Below are 12,473 nucleotides of genomic sequence, written 5' to 3'. Positions count from 1 at the left end.
GACTGACAGAACTGCACAGGAGAAAGCATGTGTGTGTGAGAGAGAGACAGAGACAGAAAGAAAGAAAGAAAGAAAGAAAGAAAGAAAGAAAGAAAGAGAAAAAGAGATTTACTGAAATTCTTCCATCTTTGGAAAGCAAAAACACTTTATATCTAAGTGAGGAAAATGCAGATGGGTTAAAACCTGCAAGCTTTGTCTGTGCAAAATGAAAGAATATGCAATTAGCAGTAGCCTGAACAGAAGCTACTGCTATACAAAAATAATTTATAAGTGCTGCTATATTTACTTTTCCTATTAATGAGTGAAATAAACTTCTGCGCTTCTGCGTGTAAGTTTGAATTGAAAGAAACTGACTAAATAAAGACAACCTGATGTTTTAAATAATTTTCATAGGGCAGTGTGTATTGTTCCCTAGAGGGCTGCGTGTGAGTTCTGAGCCAATACCCAGAGATGAGGTGCCAACTTTGTCACATTGCATAAAGTCAACACAAAGCAAATGGAGTTCTAAATGGTGTAATAATGTGGAGTATTAATACTATAAAGTGCAGAGGTTTTTTCTTTTTCAGTATACATTGCACACACACCTCTGTGTAACCATACTTTGTCCAGATATTAGAGTCCCACTGACTCAAAGTTCTCCACTACCTTAACAATGGAAGCTTTCAGTTTTTAACAAAGGTATTTCAGTGTTCTGTGACATTGCATGACATCAGCCCTTTCTCAAACCTAAGTAATTAACACCAGAAACATCAAAATATATAAATAGGCATTTGTGATACAAAACATACCTCATTCTAATGCCAAATGTGTAGGCCCTGGTATATACTGTCAATAAACATCAGACGTGTCCACATTCAATGGAAAATGAGACTGTAGGGCAACACATTTAGCTATGTTGTACTTTGTGGTGTAATACTATAGAAGTTGTTGTGCACTATTTAATGAAATTATATATGTATATATGTGTGTGTGTGTATATATATATATATATATATATATATATGTAGCTATACATATATGTATATATATATATATATATATATATATATATATATACATATACATATATATATATATATATATATATATATATATATATATAGAGAGAGAGAGATATATATACACACACACACACACACACACACACACATGTTGGAAAACGTTACTGTCCCTGAAAATGTATTGTCCTTGGTTTATCCACGTTTAGGTTTTATCAATAACTGTTTATTCCAATTTCACTGTAAAAAAGTAGATAAGCTACATGCCAGTTTAAAATATCGTTGTTACGGTATCTTGAAGAAAACGCATATAATCGGCATTTCTTTTTAGATATTTTAACTTGCAGTACTTGATGTTTCAATGAAGTGTTTTTCAAATGATTAATAATAGCATAACACGCTGGTGATTGGCGGAGGAGCGCAGCCATCAGTGTGCAAATAAAGCAGACAATAGAGATATCCTTAAGAAATGAACAGGGAATCTGACAGCAAGTGGAGGTGACAGCCACCGTAATAGACTCATAAAGCTTAAGTGTTGCTATCTGGTATGAAAACGTCTCCACCAGTTCCACAGACCGCAGTAGATATACATGATACTAATGTACTTAAACTACCATTAGAGTAACCAAAGTGATTATTATATAAACACAATAAAGCAAGACACGCTGCTGATTCATAAGGCATAATGCAACCAAAAAAATGGAGTGAAAGTGTTTGATCCAGTTCTGGGTGTGCTGCGCTGTCCCCTTGCACAGATAAGTACAGAAAAAAAGAAATGGTTCCAAACTGTACATGAAAAGGAAATGGTTCAAAACTGCACATCTCTTACTTACACCCTTACCTTCACCTACGTCTACAAACGTAGGTATTCTGCGCTTGAATCATTTCAGTTATTTTCTGTAAGGAGAAACAACTTAAAAACCTACGTTATATACAAATATAAGATCGATTGTTACAAAAACGAATAATAAAAATAATAAGATGGGTTGTGATATACAACATTACGCAGAACAAGTATATTTCAGCATTAACATCATCCACAGTTCTTAGTCATGGAAAATCTACGCATGGTAACAGTGTAACTTTGCATTAGTTAATCAATTTGCTCCATAGCTAATGTTAACGCTTAAATTAAATGTTAGTATAGTAGATGAAAAGATAGTTTTCCAAGCGTGAACGGAGCTGCAGATGCTGTATTACAGCATCTGCATTTAACAAGAATGCATAGCTTTTCCAAAAGTGATGATAGTGCACACCTGTGTGGTTCAAGAAAGCATATATAACCAAAGGCAGGCTGCGTAATCATTTGTCTTTGTTAATCCAAGTACAGAAGGCAGCAGATTAAGGTGCCTGTAAGTTAGTGACTGATAACACATGCCATCAAAAACTGGACAAAGTGAACATGAAAGAAGTTAGGGATGAGGTGGGAGCACAAGGACATTTTGAAATGTGGAATGCATATGCAGGTTTGCTAATTGCAATGTGTGAATAAGTGTTCAGTTATGTATTCCAAGTATTCTTTTAACATGACATAAAATAATTGTGCACTGCGTTTGTAAAAGAAAGAAATAAAAAGAAGAAATCAGCTGAGTCTTTAATGACTTCACGTGAAAGTGAAATGACATGCAAGTCAGAAACACAATGGCTCCTGTAAGAGTGGAAGTTTTAATATCTTGCTGTTAGTAATAACAAACATTGTTAAAATAAAAATACCTACTTAAAAATTACTGCATTTCAATAAACGTTTGGAAATTTCTGGCTTATTTATATAAATTATAACGGTCTCTGTATGCTGAGACAACACACACAGTACACTTCTCGACTGTCATTATTTAAGTAGAATATTCACATTTTTGCCCCTCATAGTTTTGGTCTGTTCCTCGTAAAATATGTGGTTTCCGGAAATCGGCGGTCACTAAATAACAGCGAGCATTTAAGTTTCAGGCTTCATTATCCTCCAGAAATTGCGTGTTTATGCAAAACCTGTTATTCTAACTTTCTAAGTTTATAAGATCAGCATTTAAAATCCTTTTCTGGTTTTGGTGCTTTGTCCATAATTTTGTGTATGTCCAGGATTCTTGCTGCAGTAAGAGATTGAGAGGAATGTCTCTCTCTCTCACACACACACACACACACACACACACACACACACACACCATAGCAGAAGCCATTTCCGCTAGTGGCTACTAAGTAGCGGACTCCCTGCTAATACAGCAAACTAAAATGGACATCTGCTAATCGGTTTAGGCACAGCTTTAGAGCTAAAAAGCATACTTTGAGTTGCCGCTGTCCCCTTTTAAATACATAACCACTAGGTGCGTCAAGCTATAGCATCTGAACAAAGTCAATATGCAAAAGAGATCTGAACTAAACTGAAATTCGATCAGTATCGCATTATAACATTACTAACCTTTACTTGTGTAAATCATTTTGTGACATCCTAATCGGATTATTCAGCCTTCCAACTCGGCAACAACACAAATGTGCACAGACTAATTGCGATTCTCAACACGGTTTAAAATAATAATGCAAAAACATGTTCTAATTTTCATGTTTATCTCTTGCTATAAAAAAATCACGCCCCCACCAAAACACACACAAAGATACAGAAACGCACACAGCTTTACAAACAATTCAGTATTAGTAAGAGGGTTAAGAGCTTTTTTTTCTAACACAACCATCAAATTATTTTAAAAAAGCATATACGTTATAACTGGCAACATGTTCCTCACCAAGCCTCTACAGTAGATACTGTCACACTGTCAACAGGAAAGAAAAGTTTCAAGCCAGCATTCTACTGTTACTGAAAGTATAAAATTGTAGGTCTTGGTGAACATCCTTCTGAGTAACAGAAATGATAAGGCACTTACCCTTCAATCCTTTGCGTGTGTGCAAATTATATATATATATATATATATATACATATATATATATATATATATAGATAGATAAATATATATATATATATATATAAATATATATATATATATGTGTGTGTGTGTGTGTGCAAAGTTTATATATATATATATATATATATATATATATATATATATATACATATATGTGTGTGTGTGTGCACGTGTGTCTGTGTATATGTCTGAGTGTGTGTATACACACTTATACATACATACACATATATAAACACGTGTGTGTGTGCGTGCGCGCGCGCAGACCTTACCTTTTTGTATCCGGGATGGCAAAAGAAGAGCCCTCTGTGTGCCGGTGAGTTCTACAACAGTTAATTTTACCTCCTTTCTTTGCAAGTAAAGACATAAAGTATTTCTCTTTGATATCAACATACGTCGGGGATGTCATTATTATCCTACGCCCAAAGCCTTTCATTGGATTATGACGTCATACCAGGTTGGTCGCTAGCGGCACTTCCGGTCTCCCAATTAATTGAGCTCCGGTAGTAAAAGGATTGACACTTCCTGGAGATCACTTAGTGATTAAAGAAGAAAGGAAGAAAAACAATGAAGACGTGCAGCCAATCATCAATCTGTTGACTTAGCGTTCACAGTGTTTTGGGGCAGCTGGGATTTGTAGTCTCTATTTCAGAAGCAGGTATAGAGCGCGAGACATTCTTAGCAAGCAGCTCTAAAGACCCTATTCACAAATCTCGTGGTTTCCACCTGACTCGCGCTGTAATCAATAATTAATAGTAAGGGCCAGTAACTCATCGCAATAACTAGTTGAAAATGCTTCAGAAGTTGGTGATATCAGAAAGGATAAATTTACTTTGTTTTGATGGGGGGGTTTTGTTATGGCTTTTAAATTACACAAACCAGCAACGAGTTCTGAACTAGTTTTTTTTTTTTTTTTTTTGTATTCCAGGTACCAGTTCTTTTGATTTACTTGTTTTTCTAAAAATGTGTGTGTGTGGAGTGTATAAAGATAGATAGATAGATAGGTATAGATATAGTTATTAGTATTACTAAGTGTCATAACACTAGAAAACTTGGTCAAGACATGTCTTTGTAATCTTTTGAAAAGTCTGCAAGCATACTTCTCAGGTGTACCTCATTGTTTTAAATAATGTTCATATTTCCATGTTCCTGGTTGTGCATTATTGAAAGGGTCTGTCACACATTCAATGTTAAGAATTTTTCTAATATCCATAGTGAATATTAATAAATCTGAAAAATATTAATTCATCAGAATAAATGTCTCTGTGTATAAAAATACATCGTAACCATCCTGCGAGATTCCTTGCTATTAAGCTGTTACCCACATGTGTCCATTTGTTACACATTTTGAGAGTCACTGTTCCACATTTTGGGGCTATGAGTGCAACATAGAATAAGGCTTGTGAAACCTTTTACTGGCGCAGCCTTGGTTCTGCAGTACATTTGGAACTTTCGAACTAACGCAAACCTTTTTTTAACAGCTAAGTAAAATATTTTTTGGAACCGTTATAGGGGTTCTTGCAAAAATATTGAGTTAAATCCCAATGGTAAGTACTCCACAAAGCTCCCTCTGTCGGGCAAAATTCTGGTTAGGTATTAGACGCTATGAAAAACACATGAAGTGTTTTACAAAGACCAGATATTACAGTATGTCTTAAAACTTTGCTTAACAGAGATGTTTGATGCACGATCCTGTTAGCTATATTCACTACCTAAGCTTCATCTCTCACTCTTAATCGGGGAATGTGCATCTTGCTCCCACCCAGTGACTTTTTAACTGCGCTTATGAATTGTTTCTACATTTAGGTGAATTATATTCAGCTTGAACAGTGTCATTTGCAAGAGAAAAGCAACGCTATAGTAATGAACCCTGAGCAATCCGTCTCCTATAATTGTAACGTGCTATCCATGAAAGCCTTACCAGGTGTTGCACTGATCCACAAAGTCAGAATGAAAAACAAAGTTACTCTGTGAACGTATATCATTGAATTATAGAACACTGGCCCCAGGAACAATAGCTCCACCATACAAAGAGAAACTTGCATTTACTTAGTCGGTGAATTAAGAAACCACTTTATAGATTTCGGAGTTGAGACATTTGGCAGAACTGCGCACGTTTTATAAGGTGCTTGAAAGCGTGCAACGATCAGCTGAAGCACTTTATGTTTAAAACTGAAAATGCCATGCTAAACATGTCTTTCTTTCTCATTTCACTTAAAACTGGTTTTGCAAAAATCGCGCATTTCGATTACAAATGCATACGTTTTGAATGTATTTTATTTAGCAAGTCTCGTTTCTTAAACGGAGTGTTAAAACGTTAAATGTGTCTTAGCATAGATGCGCACACATTTACACAGTGCCTGTGTGCCTGTCTCTTTCTCTCTCTCTCTCTCTCTCTCTCTCTCTGTGTATATATATAATAAAACGGTGTTGGTGTGTTCAGTGCTGCTGAGTCCACATAATTGTGATTAACTAGACATACTCCGTGCTGGCTGCTGTGGTGTGCTGGTTAATTTTACGGGGCAGCATTTTGCCCATCTACAGGGTGTTATTTGTCCCGTCTTTTGGTATGCACACAAAATATAGGGGGCATGAATGAATCACTTAAGAAAGAGCATGAACTTAAAGATTGTGTATGCCCTTGCTGTAAAAGGTCTTAAAAACCTCCAGACGGAGAAAGTTACGTACTGTACTCTGCGTACTACCGAGTCCTTGCAGTTGTGGATTTGGAGCGTACATCACAAGAGCAAAGTCCAGTTGTATCAGTAACACTGGGAGTTTGGAGTACGAATAAAAACACTTCTAGCTACACCACTGCATCAAAAATAAATTGCCCACAAACACTAAGCCCTTGAAATACTGCTGAGTGCAATATGTTATAAACTCTTTTACCAACCATCATATACTTATGAACCCACCAAAAAGTCAGTGCAACTTGTGCAAGCAATGCGTCCTCGGTCTGCAGGTGTTCGGAATAAGGACTCAAAGAGCGCGCGCAATTTAGCACTGTTCGCAGATGCACGCGCGCATCTTTTCAGTGTGTGTGCATTTAACATGCTTCCCGGTCACATTCCGAAGAAAAATGAATTGTCCAGCCCAACACAATTCCACCAAAATCTGTAATACGTTGTGATTTAGAAAATTGTTTACATTTAGTAAGACAAGTGAGTTATTGATACATATTTTCCCCTGGATGTTTTGTGTCAATGTGACAGTCTGTTACATTCCTACCTTTTACAGTATCATGCATTCTATATATGAATAATTCACAGACTGAACAGCACATAATGTATGAAATGCCGTTACATTAGGTAAGTGTTGGCAGGTACAGGGTGTGAACCTGTGCATATACGGACATGCAGATTTGCCATGTCTAGCTCCACAAATGGCTTGATGTTGGAGTTGCTCGCTAAGCGCACCGGTTGTCTACATGAACAAGGTATGCACCTCAGAGAAGGTTTCGGGGAAATATATCTAGTTGTACCAAAGGAGAATGCATCCTCTGAGCGGGGGGATTTATCGCACGTTGTATGGTTTTAATCTGCTTTTACTTTCTACCTTTTCATGACTTTTACTGGACAGCTTGCTTCCTTGATTCCTTGAAATCCACAGGTAAACTGTAATTCAGAACGTTTATTCATAACTTAGGAACAAAACAGGCAGACATTGAGCCACAGCTCCTTTGCTCCACTAACTAATCGCTGTGATCATTATTTCAGTAAAAGTGCATGTGTGTGGAGGGGGGAAAAACAGAAAATAAAAAAATAAACAACCCATTATAGGGGCCGGCCATTTGTGTTTGAATCATCGTAGCCTGGGATTCCGAAGCTTGGTTAGGTTTCAACAGGTTCCATAATGTGCATGAAGTTCCTTCTGTAACCTCCAGCATCTACAGCCTACAATCTTCAAAGAGTGGAGGTGGATACTGCAGAATTTAACTCTGAAAGGACAAAGAGATGGTGCTCCCACACCATAGAATGGAAGGTATCTAAAGTGTGCGCCTAAGAAGAAATAAACCTAATTCCACTGAAGTAATTCTATAAGTATATTGTTAATTCTTTAGAAGATCATCAGCTTCGTCATTAACTTCCATCTTTTGCACAGAAGAACCAGCTCCCATGAATGATCCCAGTTGACATTATTCATATAAATCGACGAGATATCACTTGTTCCCAACCACCTAACAAGGTTAACTATTGTCTTAGTCCCATTTTTTTCTCTGTTGGAGAAAACCTGCAGCGTTTCGGAACAGAACCTGGTAATGTTATAAATCAAGGGGAAAGTGACAGCCACCGTTTTTGTTTCAAAAAAATAAAGAAAAGTTGGACAAGATGGAGACGACTTGGATGAGCTTATCGTTCAGTTGCCGGCGGCGCACTTGAGTCTTGTCTGGAAAAGAGGGAGGGGGACAAAGAGAGAGGGAGAAACGGACAGAAGGAGGGATAGCAGAGCCGCTGCTCATTAGTCTGGTTGTGGCAGCCCAGCAGGCTGTTGCCATTTCTTACACTGACAACACCCCAAGAGGAGGAGGAGGAGCACCGAGTGCGTAGAAGGCGTCAGAATCCTCAATTTCTAACTTAGCATCTTGGCAGGACCTTGCTCCAAAGCAAAGCCCCCCAGTCCAAAGGCACACAAAAACTTCTCTAAGAAGATACACAAAACGAGGAAAGGAAGTGGGTTTAAACTGAGAGCGGAACCGAACCGACAGCTAAATAGCAAAGGCAAAAGGAATAACCGCATAAGACAGCTCTGCTGCATGGTTCCAATACCGAACTGGTCCAGCTGGGAACAAAACCAACCCAGACCTGGGGTTTAACGGTCGTTGGCTCCTTTAGCCATGTCTTATCCTCAGGGCTACTTGTACCAACCATCGGCTTCTTTAGCACTCTACTCCTGTCCTGCCTACAGCACGAGTGTCATTTCGGGACCCCGCACCGACGAGCTCGGCCGGTCGTCGTCAGGCTCGGCGTTCTCCCCGTATGCGGGCTCCACTGCCTTCACGACTCCCTCAGCAGCGGCTGCGGGCTACAACTCTCATCTGCAGTACGGAACCGATCCCGCGGCGGCGGCAGCAGCTGCAGCCGCCTTCTCGTACGTGGTGAGTAAACTGCTTTAATGGCATGCATGAGCTGGACCCTGGGCAGAATTGTAGAGGGCTCACACCAACTTAAATCACAGCACCATGCATTACAGAGAGGTCACGTAATACTGATATTCTGCATATATTGCAGATTCCTCATTCACATTTTTTTTTACTAATAAAGTGAACATACTAAGGAAGTTATGCTTTCAGAGTTTTTGCTAGCTAGGTATCTTTATAAAGACGGAAGCGCAGCTAGAAACCCTGTGCTAGTGCAAGCAGATATAGGTTTTGTAGTGAACTGCTTACATCTGTGGATAACTACTTCGAATTAATGTCTCTGTAACCGTAAGAACGGGATGCCCAGTGCAATGAAATAGAACCCCATGTCCCTGCAACACCCTAATAGGAACAACGACTTAATGCATCTGTGGCATTTGTCAAATGCATTTGTAGCAGATCTAGCAGTGTGAGTCCTTGCTGATGGCATATGACTTGTGCAAAGTTTATGTCTTTATGGAATATGTAGAGGCAAAGAAACCACGTAGTTCTTAGCTAACAATATCATTAAATCTACAAATCTGTGAATGGGTGTAGTATAAGTTTTTCTTCTGAGTCGCCATCAAATATGTTTCTATGCTCTTTAAACAAATGATAATGCTTAATGTTATAATACTTACGCATTCCTTATCTCTGGTTAAGAGAGAAACACAAACTGTTGTGATAGCATTTTTCCACTTCAGCGCATTTTGCAGCGAATCAATTCCTGATACTGCTGAGTGAAACAGCAATTCTCAAAACTTAGTGCATGTTTGTTTTTACAGCGTTTCATTGGGCTTATTATGTCAATATGTGTAGGTGTGTGTGTGTGTTATGGACTGCATTAACTTCATTTTTAAATTTGCCTAGTTTTGTGCACCGTATTGACTTCTATTTCAAACAATTTGTCGAGTTTAGGGGACGACATAAATTTGTCTTTTAACAATAACGAGTGTAGTATATAATAACACTACAAATGTTAATGCTCACGTTATTTAGCTAAATATAAATGCTACTTTCCTAATTTATAGCAGCGGTGCCACTTAATAACGGCTAAAATCGCCAGTAATGGTTGTCTTCTTGCAAATCTTCTTGTGTCTTTTTAAACAATGTCTTGCCAGTTTATATTTTTACTAAGATAGTGTTTGAATTTAAATGAGGTTTGAACACAAAGTGTATACTCGATGGGTCATTTAAGAGAGAGAAAAGTAGTTGACCATGGATCATTATTAGTGTCATTTGGCTTGTATTTTAATTATAATTGTATGTGCCATTTCTTAATTGCAAGGCAATGCTATTGACTGTTGCGTTTCTATCCTTTTTGTCCTCTGCAGGGATCACCATATGACCACACCGCAGGAATGGCCGGATCTTTGGGCTACCACCCATATGCAGCCCCTTTAGGGTCTTACCCCTATGGAGACCCAGCGTATAGGAAAAACGCTACCCGTGATGCTACGGCCACTTTGAAAGCCTGGCTGAACGAGCATCGAAAGAACCCCTACCCCACAAAAGGGGAGAAAATTATGCTAGCTATCATCACCAAGATGACCCTTACTCAAGTGTCCACATGGTTTGCTAATGCCAGAAGGAGACTTAAAAAGGAGAACAAAATGACATGGACTCCGCGAAACCGAAGTGAAGACGAGGAAGAAGATGAAAACATTGATCTGGAGAAAAACGACGAAGACGAGCCTCATAAACCAGAAGGAAAGACAGAAATCGAGACGGTGCCAGGTTGGTATCTATTGGAAATGCTCAGAAGTTCTGCTATTGTTTTTTTTTTTTTTTGCACACTGTTTCTTACATTCTGTGTTATAGATTGTCTGCTGCCCTTCCTTTTTATAGTGGCAGACCGCGTGTAAAATTTTGAAATAATAAAAAAAAAATCACATTGAATATTAACAACTGTGGGAAAAGTATACACATAAATATACATTTTGTTAATAAATGCACAAAACTACTTGGCATTAATTTATATATAAAAATGCTGCTCAAGATTGTTAATTTTAGAAATTGTTAAAACTAATTACGTTTTAATCAGAATGAGGTTGATATCTTGATATCTGTCCTTTAGTCACAAATGTAATTACGTCTTTTTTTAAATTGTAACAAACAGGAGACCTGAAGTCCAGTTCGGGGGAATCGTTTTTATGCCATGGATTTGAGGATGGCCATCCAGTTAAAGATACCGACCCTCTGTTAAGTGACACGGATTTGAAGGATTCCGTGGAGCGAGTGGAACTGATCTCCCCCAAAGCAACGAATTCTCCTTCTCGGGGATCACAAGGAATTGATATTCCCCAGCAGGACACAGAGGACGATTCCCAACCCCCAGAGACGACGCCAGCGACAAACCCTTTACACTGTGTCAGCAATGCCACTTCGGTGATTCACTCGCCACCGGCTGTCAGCTGTAAACCCAAACTTTGGTCTTTGGCCGAAATCGCTACATCATCGGACAGGTCCAAGAATGGCACCAGTGACTCCTGTCAGTCATCGGGAGCGGTCCAGGGCCACTCTGTACAGGACACATGCTCTCCACCGGAAAGGTCCCCTGCGGCTGCTCCATGCCATTTCCCTAGCAGCACAACAGTGCTTTCTCGGCCCCTGTACTACACATCACCCTTCTATCCAGGTTACACGAACTACAGCACCTTTGGACATATTCACAGCAGTAGCCACCCCGGATCCAGCCCAGGACAGTCCACGACACATTTTAATGGATTAAGTCAGACTGTTCTAAGTAGGGCCGAGGCTTTGGTTAAAGAATCAAAACTCAGGAGCCCCACACAGCTAGATATTTGCAAAGACTCACCTTATGAGCTGAAGAAAGGTATGTCCACCATTTAATATTGACTTCCACTCCAGTCAATGGACTTTTTTTCTATTTTAATTTATTACCTTGGCAACAAAAAATTATTTTCATCAGAAAGAAAGTATAGAGATAAATACTTATCAGAACAGTGTAATTTCTGGAAATATTTTCTTCCAATTTGTCACATCTCAGAAAGAAATGAAACGTCTTAACCAAATGCAAGAGAGGCAACACATTTGTATTAAAATTAATTCTGTATATTTATTGCAGCATTTTGTATTTATATGGACAATACAATATCTTTGAAGTAAATTATGAAATCGAAACACTTGTAAAGGCTTTAATGTTGTTTTCGGTAATATAAACTTTTCTGTGTTTTCTGAAGTGATTTTCTTAGTTCATATAATAGTTATTTAAGTTTCTAACCTGACTGATTTTCTTAATATGAGCTGAAGGATGACAAAACGACGTGGAAAATACAGATTACTACAGACACATATTTTAAAATGCCTCTGTAAACGCAAATGTTTAATTAAAATACATTTTAACATAATAGCGGGACGTTTTTATTTTTGCACGAATACATTTGGAATAGTTCTAATCGGTCCCAATACATTATTTTAAGGTTTATT

The 12,473-nt window shown here is 38.3% G+C and overlaps 2 protein-coding genes across 2 annotated transcripts in view; one reads left to right on the top strand and one right to left on the bottom strand.

Moving 5' to 3' along the window:
• LOC122810404 overlaps nucleotides 1–4,422 on the bottom strand; it is a 2,461,722-nt gene extending 2,457,300 nt beyond the window's left edge. Inside the window, exon 1 of the mRNA XM_044082010.1 lies at nucleotides 4,177–4,422. The gene's annotated coding sequence lies outside the window, so the exon portion shown is untranslated. The remainder of the gene's footprint in view (nucleotides 1–4,176) is intronic.
• Nucleotides 4,423–8,364: 3,942 nt separating this feature from the next.
• Nucleotides 8,365–12,167, top strand: IRX5 (iroquois homeobox 5). The gene is made up of 3 exons (XM_044082009.1): nucleotides 8,365–9,002; nucleotides 10,358–10,760; nucleotides 11,143–12,167. The coding sequence occupies exons 1-3, from the start codon at nucleotides 8,742–8,744 to the stop codon at nucleotides 11,874–11,876; spliced, it is 1,398 nt and encodes a 465-aa protein (XP_043937944.1). The 5' UTR covers nucleotides 8,365–8,741; the 3' UTR covers nucleotides 11,877–12,167.
• Nucleotides 12,168–12,473: the final 306 nt, after the last annotated feature.

The sequence above is a fragment of the Protopterus annectens genome, chromosome 8.part1, assembly GCF_019279795.1.
Source record: "Protopterus annectens isolate FY-2018-M chromosome 8.part1, PAN1.0, whole genome shotgun sequence".
NCBI lineage: Eukaryota > Metazoa > Chordata > Ceratodontiformes > Protopteridae > Protopterus > Protopterus annectens.
This window is presented reverse-complemented; position numbering and strand designations above follow the sequence as displayed.